The 19,579-nt window shown below is 41.0% G+C and overlaps 1 protein-coding gene and 2 long non-coding RNA genes across 3 annotated transcripts in view; 1 reads left to right on the top strand and 2 right to left on the bottom strand.

Moving 5' to 3' along the window:
* Positions 1 to 19,579, top strand: part of LOC117756496 — a 105,031-nt gene that overhangs the window by 77,450 nt on the left and 8,002 nt on the right. The window contains exons 21-24 of the mRNA XM_034577042.1: positions 90 to 192; positions 327 to 583; positions 1,975 to 2,077; positions 2,212 to 2,309. Coding sequence (XP_034432933.1) covers positions 90 to 192; positions 327 to 583; positions 1,975 to 2,077; positions 2,212 to 2,309 — 561 coding nt within the window. The remainder of the gene's footprint in view (positions 1 to 89; positions 193 to 326; positions 584 to 1,974; positions 2,078 to 2,211; positions 2,310 to 19,579) is intronic.
* LOC117755491 lies at positions 4,094 to 18,297 on the bottom strand. Its single transcript, XR_004612599.1, has 3 exons — positions 17,801 to 18,297; positions 16,941 to 16,943; positions 4,094 to 4,287 (listed from the first exon to the last, which is right to left on the bottom strand). It is a non-coding gene; the product is annotated as an uncharacterized LOC117755491 (long non-coding RNA).
* On the bottom strand, positions 10,441 to 15,270 carry LOC117755492. The gene is made up of 3 exons (XR_004612600.1): positions 14,788 to 15,270; positions 13,127 to 13,132; positions 10,441 to 10,552 (listed from the first exon to the last, which is right to left on the bottom strand). It is a non-coding gene; the product is annotated as an uncharacterized LOC117755492 (long non-coding RNA).

The following is a 19,579-nucleotide window of genomic DNA, read 5'->3' on the forward strand; positions in this document are numbered from 1 at the left end:
ACGATGAAGAGCACTTTGATCACTGCACATTTACATTGACTACATGTCCAGTTTATTATTTATATTTGTATTTTCATGTTTCTTTTTAGGTTAAAGGAAATAAAGGAGACCTGATCGAGATCTTCCGTGGGCCCTATCAGCACTGGGCCGTCTACATCGGAGAGAATGAAGTGGTTCATTTAGTTACAGACAGTGAGTGAAGTGATAAATATATTCACGTTAGAATATCACATGGACATGACATGTATTTCATGATGGCACCTTCCTCCTTTCCTCTTTCTTTGCCTCCCTGTTCTTCCTGTTTGTCTTTTCTATAAAACACACAGGTGGTCAGTCATTTGGCTCGTTGGAGAGTCTGAGCAGCAGAGCAGAGGTGAAGCGTGAGAAGCTCACCGATGTGGTCGGCAATCACCGTTTCAAAGTCAACATTCTGCTGGATAAAAGCCGCAAGGCTCGTGAACCTTCTGTCATAGTGAAGGAGGCCTGTGCGATGGTGGGCCGCGAGCTATCGTACAACGTTCTCACTTACAACTGTGAGCACTTTGCTATCGAGATGCGATACGGCAAGGCAGAGTCTCGGAAGGTGTGTATCTAATTGTTGGGTTCGTTAACCTCGTTAACTCTTCCACAGCAAAATTAGTGGGTAGATGTTGTGTTTTTTAAAAGGCGATTGACAGTAGACGAGTCTTCCTTTCTGTTTTCTCCACAAAGTGAGTCATGGTCTTGAACGCTCCGCTAACTGAGAAGCTCTCTCTACAACTCTGATATGACTCAAAATCAATCAATCAATCAAATTTTATTTGTATAGCCCATATTCACAAATCACAATTTGTCTCATAGGGCTTTAACATGGTGTGACATCCTCTGCCCTTAACCCTCAACAAGAGTAAGGAAAAACTAAAAAACCTTTTAACAGAGTAAAAAGAAGTAGAAACCTCAGAGAGCCACATGTGAGGATCCCTCTCCCAGGACGGACAGAGTTGCTATAGATGTCAAGTGTAAAGGAGAACATCATCAATATAAGGGTTTTAGCAGCATTGATAAGAATAAACACTTTGTAGCATAACTTAATGTCAATGAATTGATGGATTATTGTCAGTAATGGTCGAGTATCTGAGTCCTGCTGCAATCATAGTCTATGGTCAGCAGCCATCACGATCATGATCCACCATCAAGATCGGATGCCACTATAGTCCACAGTCATTGTCACTGCCGCCATTAGGATCCATCATCAGCTGCCACCTCGATCGTCTCTTTGATTCAAAAGAATCAAAGAGACAGGATTCCTAATAGTTATCTGAAGTGCATGTAGTGGAGATACTGATATTGGGGATATAAAACATTTCTGATACTAAAACATCAGCTGATATATATTCCTATGGTGTCGTTATCGAACCCTTTGGCGCCCCCCAACATACACAACGCAAATTGTCATGCATCCCCAAGAACCTTTGGACTGTATACAGATGCACACACAGGCAGACAAAATTGTAGGCTATAAAAAATAATAAAAATCTATAATAAAAAATATAAAAAGAGTCTTAAATCTGCTGTACTGACAGCTAGCTAGCTATTTATGTCGACAAAAATAAACATTAATGATTTTCCACAATCAGGGTGATTCTTACCTCTATATTGTTCTTTCTTCTCCTCCTCTACTTTGCAGCGCTTTCTGAATTGTGCACCTGAGCATTTAATCCTTTTTTGACTCATCTTTGACTGTAACCGCAGTCTAACCCCGCAGCGTGAACGTCGGGGGGAACCTCAAGTTTTCCTCCAAGTCCTGATACATTAGTCGAGTTTCTTTCGTACGTCAACCTGTGGCAGGGCTGTGTCGTCGTATGACCCTCGTGCTCGTGCACACAAACAAATACAACAGGAAGCCACGATGAAGAGCACTTTGATCACTGCACATTTACATTGACTACATGTCCAGTTTATTATTTATATTTGTATTTTCATGTTTCTTTTTAGTTTAAAGGAAATAAAGGAGACCTGATCGAGATCTCCCGATGGGGCTATCAGCACTGGGCCGTCTACATCGGAGAGAATGAAGTGGTTCATTTAGTGAACGAGGGTGAGTGAAGTGATAACTATATTCACGTTAGAATAAAACATGGACATGACATGTATTTCATGATGGCACCTTCCTCCTTTCCTCTTTCTTTGCCTCCCTGTTCTTCCTGTTTGTCTTTTCTATAAAACACACAGGTGGTCTGTTATCTTGCGCGTCGTCAAATCCAGGCAGCAGCAACGGAAAAGTATTGCGTCAGAAGTTTGCCGATGTGGTCAGTAATGACCGTTACCAGGTCAACAATCTGCTGGATGACAGCCGTAAGGCTCGTGAACCTTCCGTCATATTGAAGGAGGCCTGTGCGATGGTGGGCCGCGAGCTACAGTACGACGTTGTCTCTTACAACTGTGAACACTTTGCTACCGAGATGCGATACGGCAAGGCAAACTCTTGGCAGGTTTGTATCTAACTGTTGGGTTCGTTAACCTCGTTAACTCTTCCACAGCAAAATTAGTGGGTAGATGTTGTGTTTTTTAAAAGGCGATTGACAGCAGACGAGTCTTCCTTTCTGTTTTCTCCACAAAGTGAGTCATGGTCTTGAACGCTCCGCTAACTGAGAAGCTCTCTCTACAACTCTGATATGACTCAAAAGAATCAAAGAGACAGGATTCCTAATAGTTATCTGAAGTGCATGTAGTGGAGATACTGATATTGGGGATATAAAACATTTATGATACTAATACATCAGCTGATATATATTCCTATGGTGTCGTTATCAAACCCTTATTACATAAAAAAATGTTAATGAGGCTTGATATTACTAACTAATAACTCTACTTTAAAATAATATGAATGTAAATAAATCAAATTGAAGTCAATATATAGAGCGTGAAATGTGTGGAAATGATTAAAATGACCCTCGAGAGGAATATAAATATTCTGAAAGGCTATTGCAGAGGAAATACTGATTAATAATGTGGAAGATACATCTTTAAATAGTAGTAATAGTAATTTAATGTTATTGTTGGTAAATCTGTTTTATAAACAGGTTTAATCAGGTAAACTTTAGTTTGTTTAGTTCAGTTTCTGCAGCCCACAGGGAAACCACATCTTTACATTATGAACAATCGTGTTTATAATAAACTCAGATGCCATGTGAACAGAATGAATCAGAACATGATTTATAATAGAGTAAACAAGCTTCTGAAACATTTCAACTATAATCACAGCAGAACAGATGTAGTTAAAACTCATTTTATTGAGCCCTTTATCTATTTATCTTTCTATTTATTTATTTATTTATTTAACACCTGCAACTGAATACATGCAGATGTGAGTCCATTGTGATATTTCAAACACTACAGGAAGATGAACAAACTCTTTAATCACTGGGTTCATCTGTCACCTTCACTGTGTCGTATACATAATAATCCAGAATGTTCAACCAACCATCTCACAGCCATTAAAGGTCCAGTGTGTAAGATTTAGGTGAAAGGATCTATTGGCAGAAATTGAATATACAATAATACTAGTGATGCTTCCACTAGTGTGTTTCATCTAAATTGTATGAATTGTTGTTTTTCTTTACCCTAGAATGGGTCGTTTATATTTAAATACTTTATATTGACATCAGGAGCAGGTCCTCTCTATGGAGGCAGCCATGTTTTTTACAGTAGCCCAGACTGGACAAACTAAACCTTTTGAGGTTCTCTCTCATGTTTGGAAGGGGAGGGTGAGGTGAGGGGTGTTCAGCTGCAACATGACACTTCACCACAAGATGTCACTAGATTCTACACATTGAACCTTTAAGTGTGGTTTCATAAGGGGACTGTGGCAGAGCTTTACTGAGTGACATTCCACTCGTCCAGATTATATTTCAATAAAAATGTATCTAAATGTTTTGACCTTCAGTTTGTCGATTGTTTAAAAAATAACGGTTTGTCTCATCTTGTCTCTCGCAGGTTATTAAAGCTTTGTTCACAGGCTTCTCAGGCGTGGGCGTCTCAGCCGTGGGTGTTTCGGTCGCCACAGTTGCCAAATGCGTATCCAAGTAGATTGTGCATTTGCTTTCTGTACAGCTCTGTTTCACAGTCGTTCCAGCAGTTAAGAGGAAGAGGAAGACAACAAGAAGAAAACAAGAACAAATCCCAAACACTGGCAACAATGAATGTTGGCATGTAGCTGACAGTGATTATGATTTAAACTTTTTAAATAAACAATCTCACTTGTGCAATCTGGAGAGAAAAAGGTTGTTGTTCAACACAGTTAAAAGACTTGACAATAAATTTGGTAATCAGAAAAAATATAAAAAATATTAACATTAAATAATAACTTTAATTGATTAAAGTTACCTCGGGTCACCACCCTTCAAAGGAAGGGAAAAGATAGACAATTTATTGATTAAGTCTCATGAAAGTACTAACTACAAATTTGGAACTCTGATTAACAATTAAATTAATAACTATAACCAAAATTAACATAAAGATAGTTAGCTTAGTTGAAGGATATAGAGTTCTTGACAGTGTAGAATTTGGCAAAATTCACACTTATGCAGCATTAATGAAAACAACATTTGTTAAAGAAAAACATATTTTGAAGATAATTAAGTATAAATACACAAATTACTAAAGGTGTACTTACTATATAAAGATGTGTATGTGAGTATGCGTGTGTGTGTGTCTGTGTGTCTGTGTTAGTGTGCTTTCAAGATAACAAACCGCCCTTTGGAATGTTAACGGCATGTGGCGGGGGTCAGAGACATGTGTGGGGAGATATGCGTGTGTGTGTGTTGGTGCCAGGTTAGAGAAAGTAGCTGGTTGCATGCAGAGAAAGACTGAAGAGCTTAACATTACTAACATTAACTTTCAAATAACTTGTAACCAAAATATCACAGCAACACAAATCAAACTTATGAACATCACACAGAATTTAATAAACAGTCTTTGCTTAGCCTAGTATAATTATTAAGCCCAGTTGTGTTACCCGTCCATGAAAAGGGAAAAAAGGTTGATGTGCTGTTCGAATTCCAGTGACGTCGTCTTGCTGGTTTGTGGCTCCTGCCTTTCTGGTTCAGCTGTGCGATACAGCTCTTGTGCTGAAGTTCTTGGGCAGGCTCTCACGTCGCTGCCTTTGGAAGGTTTTAGCCGTCTGCTCCAGGCAGGCCTGCTTGAAGGTTGGTAGAGCTTGGTTAGGGAGGAAGTTTCCCTGGCTGGAGAGCTGGACAGCTGCACCTCTCCTCCATTGAAGTTGAGCAGAAAGAGAGGTGAGCTCCTCTTGGAGAGTTGAGTAGAAGAGATGAGTCGAAAGAGAGATAAGAGAGGGGGTACTGGGCTTATATTGGCCTGGTGACCTCATGGGTCATGGGGCCTAGAGTGACCGATAATGGTTGAAAGTTGTGTTCAGGGCGCATTTAACCACCTCGTTGTGAAGTTTAAGCCCCCTGGGAGACTGAGTTGTGGAGGCTCTGGTTTGTCTCGGTAACAAAGAACATGTGCTCTAGGCTTCTGCCTACACATGTAGGCCGAACTGTAGTTCACAAATACCAGGTCCCAACATCCCCCCTTCGTTCTCAGGATCGCACCTGACGTGTGTTCCTGAGGGCGAAACTTGAACATGTTTAATCCACAGCTGGAAAAGGTAATTTTCAGTTCATTTGGATGGTAACATCTGGGCATTTGTTTATACTATCTACTTTGGCTAAGCAAGATTCAAGTTAGACAAATAATTCAGATTACAGTACAATATGAATAACCTGTGCTCTTTACTAGGTAAGTGAGAAAAAAAAGGAAAATTTGACATTGTAAATTGTTAGATAGATGCAGAGAGAGTGGCACATACAGTGATAAGGTCATTTTTGGACTGTCCAAGAGTTTTGTTCACTCATTGGATCATACTCAATGTAGTACTCAGTCTGATCTGGCAGACTTAACAATTTTAACCTTCAGGCAGGTTTTGCCGCAGGAAGGTGTCATCATTTTTTTTCACCCTTCAAAGGAAGGAAAAGAGCCAATTTATTGATGAAGTCTCATAAAAGTACTAACTACAAATTTAGAACTCTGATTAACAATTAAATTAATAACTATAACCAAAATTACCATATAGATAGTCATCTAAGTTGAAGGATATAGAGTTCTTGACATTTGTGAAAGAAAAACATTATGAAGATAATAAAGTATAAAAACACAAATTACTAACGGTGTACTTGATATATAAAGATGTGTATGTGAGTATATGTGTGTGTGGTGAGTGAGCGTGCTTCCAAAATGGCGGTTGGCCACTCCAAAGATAACGCCCCCCCCCCCTGTTTACGACATGAAGCGGGAGTCAGAGAGAAGGGTGCTGAGATATGCGTGTGTCTGTGTTGGTGTCAAATTAGAGAAAGTTACTAGATGAATGCAGAGAAAGACTGAAGAGCATAACTAACATTAACTTTCAAATAACTTGTAACCAAAATATCACAGCAACACGAATCAAACTTATAAACATCACAAGGAATCGAATAAACAGTCTTTGCTCAGCGTAGTATAATTATTAAGCCCAGTTGTGTTACCCGTCCATGGAAAAGAAAAAAAAGGGTTGCTGTGCTGTTCGAGGTTCTGTGAAGTCGTCTTGCTGGTTTGTGGCTCCTGCCTTTGTGGTTCTGCTGTGCGATGCAGCAGTTTTGCTGTTCGTTGTTAAGCAGGACCTGGTGTCGCTGCTTGAAGGTTGGTAGAGCTTGGATTGGGAGGAGGTTTCCTTGTTGAGGTGAGTGGAAAGCTGCACCTCTCCTCCATTGAATTTGAGCAGACAGAAAAGGTGAGCTCCTCTCGGAGGGTTGCGTTGAGTTGAGGAATCGAAAAGAGTGAGCTGGACAGCCACCCTTCTCCTCTGAGAGTTTCGTGGAAAGAGAAAGGAGGGGGCGAGAACTGGGCTTATATTGGCATGGTGACCTCATGGGTCATGGGGCCCAGAGTGACCAATAGTGGTTGAAACTTGTGTCCCCGGTCGGTTTTCACACCTCTGTGTGACGTTGACGCGCCCTGGGAGACTGAGTTCTGGAGGCTCTGGTTTTCTCCAGCACAAAGGACATGCGGCCTTAGTCTTTTGACTACACATGTAGGCCGAACTGTAGTTCACAAATACCAGGTCCCAACAACGTGTAAATCATTATGAGGAGTTTCTCACTTTCTCACAAATTACATATCAATGACAATGTCAACCTTATTTTTATCGCACATTTAAAACAAAAGGTTTGACCAAAGTGCTTCTCAAAGTAAAAGGTACAACAAGAAAACAGCAATACGTAATATATCAAAATACTGATGATAATAAAATAAAATAAAATAAAATCTGCTGGGATAAAAACCAAAGAGGCCAAAGCGAAGAGTTTTTAATGATGATTGTATCATATACATTTAATTTCATATAAATGAAAGACAAAGGAAACATTTCTTAGTTCTATATAAGATTATGTATTGACTCCACAAGCTCACATTTTAAAGCTGTTGGTATCATTTCATGCATACAATTTCAATACGTAATAGTTAATCATGCATGTTTATCTCTTGCCCTGTAAGTGACTTCACCTTTGTTACCTTGTGATTGAGCTTTTACAGGAATCTCACCTGAACGCCAGGTGAGCGTCTGTCTGTCCACCGGCTGCCACGCCCCTGCCACCGCCACAAATTCCTGAACGCCTGAACGTCGTTCTCACCTGGTTCAACTGGTTTCTTCTTTTTAAGACTCGATGAGGGAAAAGCCTGCAAATCACTGACTAAGCATCTCGCTCTCCACAATATCTCCCCCCTCTCTCAGACGAGGATCGAGCTGCGGACGCACAACCACCAGTCGATACTTTAAAGACATGAAAAAGAGGAAGGCATTAGCATATCAAAGTCCACGGCCCTGTCTGAACCTGCAGTGAGCGTGGAGGAGGAGGAGGAGGAGGAGGAGGGAGGAATGAGAGTCCGCCGGTCGAAGCTCGACGAGGGTTTTACCGCTGCTCCTCAGTCACAGGAGGAGAGGGAGTGTGCACCTGCAGGACGCAGATTAGGAGGAAGACGAGGGGGGAGACGATGAAACCAGTGCCGGATGAGAGCTGTGCTTTCTGCCTCGGGGCTCTGATTAAACCCAGCACACACATGCTGCAGAGTTCAGCGAGGAAGGTCAAAGGTCAAAGGTAGAAGCGTGAGCAGGAGGGAGGTCATGAGGGAGGAAGGAATAAAAAGGATACGAGGTAGAGAATGATATCAGAAAGAAGGACTGAGAGACACAAGGAGAAGAAAGTTACCTGGAAATTGTCTCGTTCCTCTATTGTATTACAGTTTTTCTGCTTTCATCCCCTGAACCCCAGATATTGTTCTAGAGTTTTTCCTGCCCGCTCCCTAGAGCTCCAGATGAGGTCAGAGTGAGTCCACGTGAGAATACAGCAGGAAAATGTCACTGCAAGCGAGTGGGTGTGTTGATGACGTTTCTAACACAGGACAAAATACTGCAGGATGAAAAAGCGAAGCCGAGCACGTAGAAGCTGCAGACAAAGACGAGGAGCTTTTGGTGATGAGGTCTCGATGTGCTGTCAACGAAAACATGTAATGTCCTCTCTGCTCGACCCAGCCTGAGCCTGAATATGTCAAATTGTAGGTGGCCCTGTTCACAATGAAGATCCACCTCTCGTCCAGTGTCGGCTGAGATTACGTCCGATGAAGTGGGATTTGCTAGTGTTGTAGAATGAGAGACAGAAAGAAAGAAAGAAAGCGAGAGAAATCATAGAGTATATGTGTGTGAGGTCAGACGAGGCAGCAGGTCAACAGGTGCTGTGGCCGAAGGCGGCAGTGAAGGACAGGAAGTGAGATGAATGTTTGGTGTCAGATCTCCTCTGGCTTCTGTCACTGTCAATGAGCTGAAGACAACCAGAAGAGAGCAGAGAGGAAATACATAGAGGAAAGAAGAGTTTTTAAAAACGGCTCTTGGCCCGGGACCAGGACGTACTGTATTACTGCTGCTTTTCATAAAAAGCACAACAACATTGATCTGAGTGGGGGGGGGGGGGATTTCTCCAAACATCCTGCAGAGCTAAATGGACGACGGGATGTTCCTGTTTCATGCTCAATGAGGAGCTGGGGAGAAGTGAAACTTACAGCTCTCCCTATCTCTGTGAGGACCAATATGAGTGTTATAACTTTCAAGTGGAGACATTTGTGGAAATAAAGGTGTTTTTACAGGAAGATGAGGTGTTCAGCTGCAACATGACACTTCACCACTAGATGTCACTAGATTCTACACACTGAACCTTTAAATGTGTTTTCATGAGCGGACTGTGGCAGAGCCTAGTGACCTTTGACCTGCAGTTTGTCGATTGTTTAAGTAATAACGGTTCTTCTCATCTTGTCTCTCGCAGGTTCAAACAGCAGCTGTGATCACAGGCGTCGCTGTAGCAGGTGTGGCCTTAGCAGCTTTAGGTGCAGTTCTGTTCAGCAGCCTTTCCGGCAAACAGGAAGAGGAAGAGGAAGAGGAAGACTACAGGAAGAAAACAAGAAGACATCATCAACACTGGCACTAATGAGACAGAAACATGACAAGAAAATCTCTCCATTGTTTGAGTTGATGCAGCCGACATTGATTATGATTGAAACTATTTAAATAAACAATTTCACTTGTGTAGACTAGAGAGAAAACGGTTGTTGTGGTTCCTTCAACACAGTTAAAAGACTGGACCTTGAATCAGAACTAATTTAAGTCTTTCTTCACTGAAAATGATTTTCCTAATTTTAAGACTTGAATCTAAACTGTGAATGTAAAAAATATATTTAGAAAAGACATTTATCACATGTTTCCATTTTTTCATTGTACTCATTTGTTTTGTTGTGATCAATTCTTCATTATATATTTAATGTAATAATCGAAGTAGAATTAAATGAAAACTATCTTCCCAACACTGGATGTGGTTTTTTTTATTTCAACATGTGTTATTTTACTTTTGAAACGAGTATCTGTACTTTGCAGGAAAATATAAGGATGTTAGATTTGTATTTGAAATTGTTTAAATCGTGCAAATGTTCTCTCACAGCTTCACAAATGGTCAAAACCTAAAGGCAGAGTTGCTGCTGCACATTTCTAGAGAAGGAAACTTCGCCCACTTACAGGAAATGATTGTAAAGTTGGGGGATGTGCAGATCTGCAGTGGTCCAGTGCACACACACAGTCTGTGACAGAAGCTGATAGACGAAGAGCTGAAGACATGGCACCAACGGTGAGTTTCCTGCTGCTCATGACTTACAGTAGATTTAGTTTTTGTTCCTTTACAGTGAAAACTGTTTTAACTTTTCTTTGTGAACATAAAAAGAAAGTGAACAAAATACAGTTCTGGCTCCATAAGGGGTCGACTGAACAGAGCTTAAGTTTTATAAACTTTAACCAAATATAACTGAACAGAATCGGACCTGAACAAAGACAAAAACAGATCTAACAAAGGGGAAGATATATAAAGACTGATCAGAGCATTTCAGAAACAAAAGGAGCAAACAAAGAAAAAGAGACAGAGAGAGAAAGTGAAAGTGAAAACTAGAACTGCAGAGTTTGGACTTTCTGATTAATGCTGCCTCAACTTCTTCACAACTTCAACAGAACTTCTTGTTGTCTTCACCTCTGATGATTTAATGCTTGAACGACAAGGACGTTCATTTTGTGAGAGTAAAATCTAAATGATGACAGAGTTCCAACAAAACTAATGAAATCACTGGGTTCATTAGTTTTCTCCCATCAAACGAAACACGACCTTTTTTCACATGCACTTTATTCAAACCACTTGGTGAATACAGCATCTGAACACGTGGATGTCAGAAACACATGTTGTCTACAATCTAATCAACGTCAAGTGAAGCTGGTCTCAGTCCACGAAGCTGATGACCACAGGACGTACGTATCTCTGACAAATGTTTAGTGCGCTCCATGAATTACAATGTGAAACCAAATCTAAACAGATCAAATGGAAACAATGTTGGTTTCAGACTTTTAGGTGTGAAAACGACTCAAGTAAACTTTCCTCCAAGTCCTGATACATTAGTGGAGTTTCTTTCGTACGTCAACCTGTGGCAGGGCTGTGTCGTCGTATGACCCTCGTGCTCGTGCACACAAACAAATACAACAGGAAGCCACGATGAAGAGCACTTTGATCACTGCACATTTACATTGACTACATGTCCAGTTGTATTTATATTTGTATTTTCATGTTTCTTTTTAGTTTAAAGGAAAACTAGGAGACCTGATCCAGATCTTCCGTGATGGACCCTATCAGCACTGGGCCGTCTACATCGGGAAAGAATGAAGTGGTTCATTTAGTTACAGACGGGTGAGTGAAGTGATAACTATATTCACGTTAGAATATCACATGGACATGACGTGTATTTCATGATGGCACCTTCCTCCTTTCCTCTTTCTTTGCCTCCCTGTTCTTCCTGTTTGTCTTTTCTATAAAACACACAGGTGGTGACTCATCTGGCTCGTCGGAGCTTCTGAGCAGCAATGGAAAGGTGAAGCGTGAGAAGTTCGCCGATGTGGTCGGCGATCATCGTTACCACATCAACAATCTGCTGGATGAAAAGTACGAGGCTCGTAAGCCTATGACCATAGTGAAGGAGGCACGTGAGATGGTGGGACAGCGTAGCTACAGTACAACGTTCTACACTTAACAACTGTGAGCACTTTGCTATCGAGATGCGATACGGCAGGCAGAGTCTCGGCAGGTGTGTATCTAACTGTTGGGTTCGTTAACCTCGTTAACTCTTCCACAGCAAAATCAGTGGGTAGATGTTGTGTTTTTTAAAAGGCGATTGACAGTAGACGAGTCTTCCTTTCTGTTTTCTCCACAAAGTGAGTCATGGTCTTGAACGCTCCGCTAACTGAGAAGCTCTCTCTACAACTCTGATATGACTCAAAAGAATCAAAGAGACAGGATTCCTAATAGTTATCTGAAGTGCATGTAGTGGAGATACTGATATTGGGGATATAAAACATTTATGATACTAATACATCAGCTGATATATATTCCTATGGTGTCGTTATCAAACCCTTATTACATATAACAAGTAAATGAGGCTTGATATTATACTGTTTAATTGTAAACTCTACTTTAAATAGATATGAATATAAAAAAATCAAATTCAAGCAAATATATAGAGCGTGAAATGAGTGGAAATGATTAAAATGACCCTCGAGAGGAATATAAATATTCTGAATGGTTTTCAACAATAAAAGATTTTATTTACTAAAAGTGAACAAAATACAGAGTTCTGGTCCATAAGGGGTCGACTGAACAGAACTTAAGTTTTATAAACTTTAACCAAATGTAACTGAACAGAGTCGGAACCTGAACAAAGACAAAAACAGATCTAACAAAGGGGAAGATATATAAAGACTGATCAGAGCATTTCAGAAAACAAGAGGAGAGAGAGAGAGAGAAAGAGAGAGAGAGAGGGAGAGGGAGAGGGAGAGAGAGAGAGGGAGAGCGAGAGAGGGAGAGAGAGAGAGAGAGAGAGAAAGAGAGAGAAAGAGAGAAAGGGAGAGGGAGAGAGAGAGAGAGAGAGGGAGAATTTTGAATTTTGAAAACAACTTTATTCGGCACTATTTTTGACAATACACATTGAAACACCTGATAAATTATTTTAAATTACACATTTAGCTTTAAATAAATAAATAAAAGAATCACACAAGCTAATCAGCACAAAGGAGTTCTCGAGTTGTCACCGAACATAAAACATCTTGAAAACACCACAGATCATTAAAAGAGTCCAGGTCACCTGCTGCTTTATAAAAACTACAATCAACCAACAGTCTGGATCTAATCATGTTGACACAGACAGGGACCGACTCAATGTGGAGGTTCTGCTCTACCTTCCTCTTCCTGGTTATGTACACGGACATCTTAGCCTGCCCTAAAACAAAGTTTAAAAGATGGCTTTTCTGTTTTTGTTGGCGAGTGTATTTAAAACCATGAATAAAAACCTGCTTGTTAAAAACCTCTTTAAAACTGGTAACAACAACTTGTAAAAACAGAAACAAATCAGAGAGACGGTGACACTCATAAAAACAGTGAAAGATTGTTTCCTTTCTACCACAAAACGGGCATTTGTCTTCCACTGTGTTCTTGATTATTGAGACAAAAGCGTTCACCGCCATGATGCCGTGGAGCAACCTCCACTGGAGGTCTCCGTGTCTCTTACTCAGTGGAGGTTTATAAAGCGACCTCCACTGAGTTGCGGTTTCTTGGGCTCCACCAAAATAGCTCCTCCAAGCAGTGTCAGTCCGTCCATTGAGTTTTTTTATGTTTAGTGTTTTTACCATTAGCCCATAGAGAGTTTTTCCGTAAGCTCCCTCCAGGGAGACCGGGCGAGCCGTCTGCACCAGAGGTCCAGAAAACTACATCCAGTGCCAGGAAAGTGGCGGAGAAAGGGTCCTCCACATTGGGGGAAATGGAACCATCTTTAAAAGTGTTTAAAACCAAGATGTCCTGATCTGCCAGTCTTCTCCTCCAGTGGTCAAGTACCCCCTCCATCGTTCTTTGGGATTTAATCCCCAGTTTGTTGGCCAGACCTGTGGGGTCTTCTAGTCCAGGCCCGGCTAGCTCCACCACCTGGCCCAGCGTGGAGACCCCCGCAGCCTGCAGCACTCTGGACAAGGTGACTTGTGCCCAGCGGGGTTGATCTAAAATGGTCCCATACAGGACAGGCTCCTGCAGCAGCCAGTGCAGGGAGTCCCCCAGTTGCCTTCGCTCTTTTTTTAAAAGGTTCCAGACTTTAAAAACACTCTTGTAAAAACCAGGAAGAGATGGTGAGACTATCTTGGAAGCCAGGCTTCTCCCCTCGGCGATGCAGGGAAAGAGGCTGGACAGCCTTCTCTCCTTGGAGGGATTGTAGAAAGAGAATGAAGAAAGGGGGTAAAGGCCTTATATTGGCTCACCACTCCTTTCTCCACCACCTCGCTCACCTTCGCCGTATTATCTAGGAACATTACGATAGCTCCGTTCATCCGAGAGGCCGACTTGACCGAGTCACACCCGACCACCTCCCCCACAGCCAGCGCGGCCTCTGCCACACTACATGCCACTGAGGGGATCACCTTGATGGCATGCCGGCGAGTCAGCCTTTCAAACTCGGCTGCTGCTGCCACAACCACAGGCATGCTGCCTGTTAGCACACACGCACACACACACTCACACACTCACTCAGCAAACTAATCTAAACAGAAAAACAACAACTAGACAACTAAAGACGAACAAACAAACATAAACCTAAATGATAAAGCTCAGTAAAGTTTGTCTTAAACCCACTTTCACTTCCACACTCACACACAGCTCTCAGCTCCACGCTCACTCCGCCATGACAGAGAGAGAGAGATAGAGAAATGTAATATAAATGAGGTCAAAAGGTCGACATAATAAATAAATAAATGTGAACTATTAACTAAAGTGAGTTATTGACAGTTAAAGTCCTTGTGTGACACAAAGTGATGAAACAAGTAAAATACATAAACATGAAGATCGGTCTTTGTAATGGAAATAAATCAAAATACTGGAGGTAAAAATATCCACTTTCAGACATGTTTGAAATTATCTGTACAATAACCACAACAGGTTAGTTTCTAAAGACGCTTTCACACCTTCCTGGTTTGTTCACGACCCTTTGACTTTTCAGCTTTGTCTGAATTTAAATATCAGGTGTGAAAGGTTCCTCCGACCAAAAGAGGCGTTCAGGGTCAAACTGAACCGTGGTTTGGTTCGTTTGCAGAGTGAAAACTAGAACTGCAGAGTTTGGACTTTCTGATTTAATGCTGCCTCAACTTCTTCACAACTTCAACAGAACTTCTTGTTGTCTTCACCTCTGATGATTTAATGCTTGAACGACAAGGACGTTCATTTTGTGAGAGTAAAATCTAAATGATGACAGAGTTCCAACAAAACTAATGAAATCACTGGGTTCATTAGTTTTCTCCCATCAAACGAAACACAACCTTTTTTCACATGCACTTTATTCAAACCACCTGGTGAATACAGCACCTGAACACGTGGATGTCAGAAACACATGTTGTCTACAATCTAATCAATGTCAAGTGAAGGTGGTCTCAGTCCACGAAGCTGATGACCACAGGACGTACGTATCTCTGACAAATGTTTAGTGCGCTCCATGAATTACAATGTGAAACCAAATCTAAACAGATCAAATGGAAACAATGTTGGTTTCAGACTTTTAGGTGTGAAAACGACTCAAGTAAACTTTCCTCCAAGTCCTGATACATTAGTGGAGTTTCTTTCGTACGTCAACCTGTGGCAGGGCTGTGTCGTCGTATGACCCTCGTGCTCGTGCACACAAACAAATACAACAGGAAGCCATGATGAAGAGCACTTTGATCACTGCACATTTACATTGACTACATGTCCAGTTTGTTATTTATATTTGTATTTTCATGTTTCTTTTTAGTTTAATGGAAAACCAGGAGACCTGATCGAGATCTTCCGTTGGGGCCATCAGCACTGGGCCGTCTACATCGGAGAGAATGAAGTGGTTCATTTCACTACAGACGGTGAGTGAAGTGATAAATATATTCACGTTAGAATATCACATGGACATGACGTGTATTTCATGATGGCACCTTCCTCCTTTCCTCTTTCTTTGCCTCCCTGTTCTTCCTGTTTGTCTTTTCTATAAAACACACAGGTGGTGACTCATCTGGCTCGTCGGCAAATCCGAGTAGCAGCACCGGAAAAGTGAAGCATGAGAAGATCACTGATGTGGTCGGCAATCACCGTTACAAAGTCAACAATCTGCTGGATGAAAATTACGAGGCTCGTAAGCGCAACGTCATAGTGAAGGAGGCCCGTGCGATGGTGGGCAGCAAGCTACCGTACAGCGTTGCCACTTACAACTGTGAGCACTTTGCTATAGAGATGCGATACGGCAGGCAGAGTCCGGCAGGTGTGTATCTAACTGTTGGGTTCGTTAACCTCGTTAACTCTTCCACAGCAAAATCAGTGGGTAGATGTTGTGTTTTTTAAAAGGCGATTGACAGTAGACGAGTCTTCCTTTCTGTTTTCTCCACAAAGTGAGTCATGGTCTTGAACGCTCCGCTAACTGAGAAGCTCTCTCTACAACTCTGATATGACTCAAAGAATCAAAGAGACAGGATTCCTAATAGTTATCTGAAGTGCATGTAGTGGAGATACTGATATTGGGGATATAAAACATTTCTGATGCTAAAACATCAGCTGATATATATTCCTATGGTGTCGTTATCAAACCCTTATTACATAAAAAAATGTTAATGAGGCTTGATATTACTAACTAATAACTCTACTTTAAAATAATATGAATGTAAATAAATCAAATTGAAGTCAATATATAGAGCGGGAAATGTGTGGAAACGATTAAAATGACCCTCGAGAGGAATATAAATATTCTGAAAGGCTATTGCAGAGGAAATACTGATTAATAATGTGGAAGATACATCTTTAAATAGTAGTAATAGTAATTTAATGTTATTGTTGGTAAATCTGTTTTATAAACAGGTTTAATCAGGTAAAGTTTAGTTTGTTTAGTTCAGTTTCTGCAGCCCACAGGGAAACCACATCTTTACATTATGAACAATCGTGTTTATAATAAATTCAGATGCCATGTGAACAGAAATGAATCAGAACATGATTTATAATAGAGTAAACAAGCTTCTGAAACATTTCAACTGGAATCACAGCAGAACAGATGTAGTTAAAACTCATTTTATTGAGCCCTTTATCTATTTATCTATTTATTTATTTAACACAATCTCCTGCAACTGAATACCAGATGTGAGTCCATTGTGATATTTCAAACACTACAGGAAGATGAACAAACTCTTTAATCACTGGGTTCATCTGTCACCTTCACTGTGTCGTATACATAATAATCCAGAATGTTAAACCAACCATCTCACAGCCATTAAAGGTCCAGTGTGTAAGATTTAGGTGAAAGGATCTATTGGCAGAAATTGAATATACAATAATACTAGTGATGTTTCCACTAGTGTGTTTCATCTAAATTGTATGAATTGTTGTTTTCTTTACCCTAGAATGGGTCGGTTATATTTAAATACTTTATATGAACATACTTTATATTTAAATACTTTATATTTACATCAGGAGCAGGTCCTCTCTATGGAGGCAGCCATGTTTTTTACAGTAGCCCAGACTGGACAAACTAAACCTTTTGAGTTTCTATGACGACTGAAGCTGCCACAGGTTCTCTCTCATGTTTGGAAGGGGAGGGTGAGGTGAGGGGTGTTCAGCTGCAACATGACACTTCACCACTAGATGTCACTAGATTCTACACATTGAACCTTTAAGTGTGGTTTCATAGGGGGACTGTGGCAGAGCTTTACTGAGTGACATTCCACTCGTCCAGATTATATTTCAATGAAAAATTATCAAAATGTTTTGACCTGCAGTTTGTCGATTGTTTAAAAAATAATGGTTAGTCTCATCTTGTCTCTCGCAGGTGAAAAAAAAATCTTTGATCGCAGACTTCTCAGCCTTGGCCATCTAAGTCTCCTCATACGTATCCAAGTAGTTGGGGCATTTGCTTTCTGTAGATCTCTGTTTCGCAGTCGTTCCAGCAGTTAAGAGGAAGAGGAAGACAACAAGAACAAAACAAGAACAAATCCCAAACACTGGCAACAATGAATGTTGGCATGTAGCTGACAGTGATTATGATTTAAACTTTTGAAATAAACGATCTCACTTGTGCAATCTGGAGAGAAAAAGGTTGTTGTTCAACACAGTTAAAAGACTTGACCTTGAATCAGATAAGACAATAAGGCATTAAATCATCTGGATGATCAGACTAAAGACACATCTCTTCAGACTTCACCTTGGATAAAAGATAAAATATATACTTCTATATCTGTTTAGTAGCACCTATATATATCTAGTAGCACTTATATAACACTTACATATAGCATTTTGTAGTTTGGCTTTCTTGAAGCAAATTGTACTTGATTCTTGTTGTTCTGGGTTTGTTCTCTCATGGTTGATGCTCTTATTGTCACTTTGGATAAAAGCGTCAGCTAATTGAAATGTGATGTGATGTGATGTTAGGGATGTTTCTTTGTCTTTCATGTCAGTTTTCACTTTTTAAACGGATCAAATAATCATTTGCACACAATTTATTTGCAATAAAACACAATTTAAGATACATTTCTTCAGTGTAAATGATTTTCCTCATTTAAAAAATATATTTAGCAAAGACATTTATCACATCTTTCCATTTTTCATCCAACTAATTTGTTGGGTTGTGATCAAGTCTTCATTATATAATCAATGTAATGACCGAAGTAGAATAAAATGAAAACTATCTTCCCAACGATGGATGTGTTTTTTATTTCAACACGTTGTGTTATGTTACTTTTGAAACGCGTATCTGAACTTTGCAGGAAAATAAAAGGATGTTAGATGTGTTTTTGAACAAAGTAAATGAAGCGGTGAGAGGTGGAGCAGGGCAGCGGAGAGGAAGAGGAGAACACAGTGATGCTTTTCTTGTGCTCTAGTTATGAGCTGAGAGGGTGTTTATCCTCCGTCGTGTCTGTGCCAACATTGTGCTGCATCACAGTCCGACACTGTTCACATGTGGAGCCTGTTACAGACGAGGCAGGTGGAGCCAGGAGGATTCACACAGATCTACATGCTGCATGTGTGTGTGTGTGGGGGGGGCATGCTCTTATGTCTCTATCTCTGTGAGGACCAATATGAGTGTTATAACTTTCAAGTGGAGACATTTGTGGAAATAAAGGTGTTTTTACAGAGTCAGGACGTTTTTTTGAAAGTGGGTCTGATGTAAGTGTTGAGATGAGGGTTACACTTGTAGCTGTGATGGTTCAAGTGTCTCTTGGCCCGGGAGCAGGACGTACTGTATGACAGCTGCTTTTCATACAAAGCACAGCAGCATTGATAGTAGGGGGGGGGGGGGGGAATCTCTCCAAACATCCTGCTAAAAGGACGACGGGATCCCAGTGTTGCTCTGACTGAGGCCTTCCTGTTTCAAGCTCTCAACGAGGAGCTGGGGAGAAGTGAAACTTACAGCTCTCCCAGTTTGGACGTGTTCCTGAACATAAGATCTGATCCTCGGGCTGTGACTCACCTGCCACCTCAATACTTATGTGGCAGAATAGTGGAGCAGGTAAGAGAGCGGCAGAAATGTCTGCACCGCATTGTTCTCCTCTCTGGGTCTTTTCTCATTGTATGACTTTGTAGTGGTTCAAGGTGGACCCCCCCCCCCCTCGCCAGGACTGATCCTTAAGGTGCTGTTGGTATGTTCACTCTTCCTCGGCCTCGTGAGTATTCATCACTACTGGTTATTTAACCGGTGCTTTGTTGTTGGCCGACGACACAGCTGTGCACCGTGGCCCCCCCCCCCCCCCCCCCCTGAGCTAAGCGACCACCACAGAGTAATAGGTAAATATACTTTGCGTTGTCTTAACGTGCTTGTTTTGTTCCACCTGTCGTTTGCTTCATTTAGCCTGGCTTTCCTGTGCTTTACCTTTCGTTTGCTTTACTTTGTTGTTTTGTCTGAT

Source organism: Hippoglossus hippoglossus, chromosome 22, assembly GCF_009819705.1.
Source record: "Hippoglossus hippoglossus isolate fHipHip1 chromosome 22, fHipHip1.pri, whole genome shotgun sequence".
NCBI classification, from domain to species: domain Eukaryota; kingdom Metazoa; phylum Chordata; class Actinopteri; order Pleuronectiformes; family Pleuronectidae; genus Hippoglossus; species Hippoglossus hippoglossus.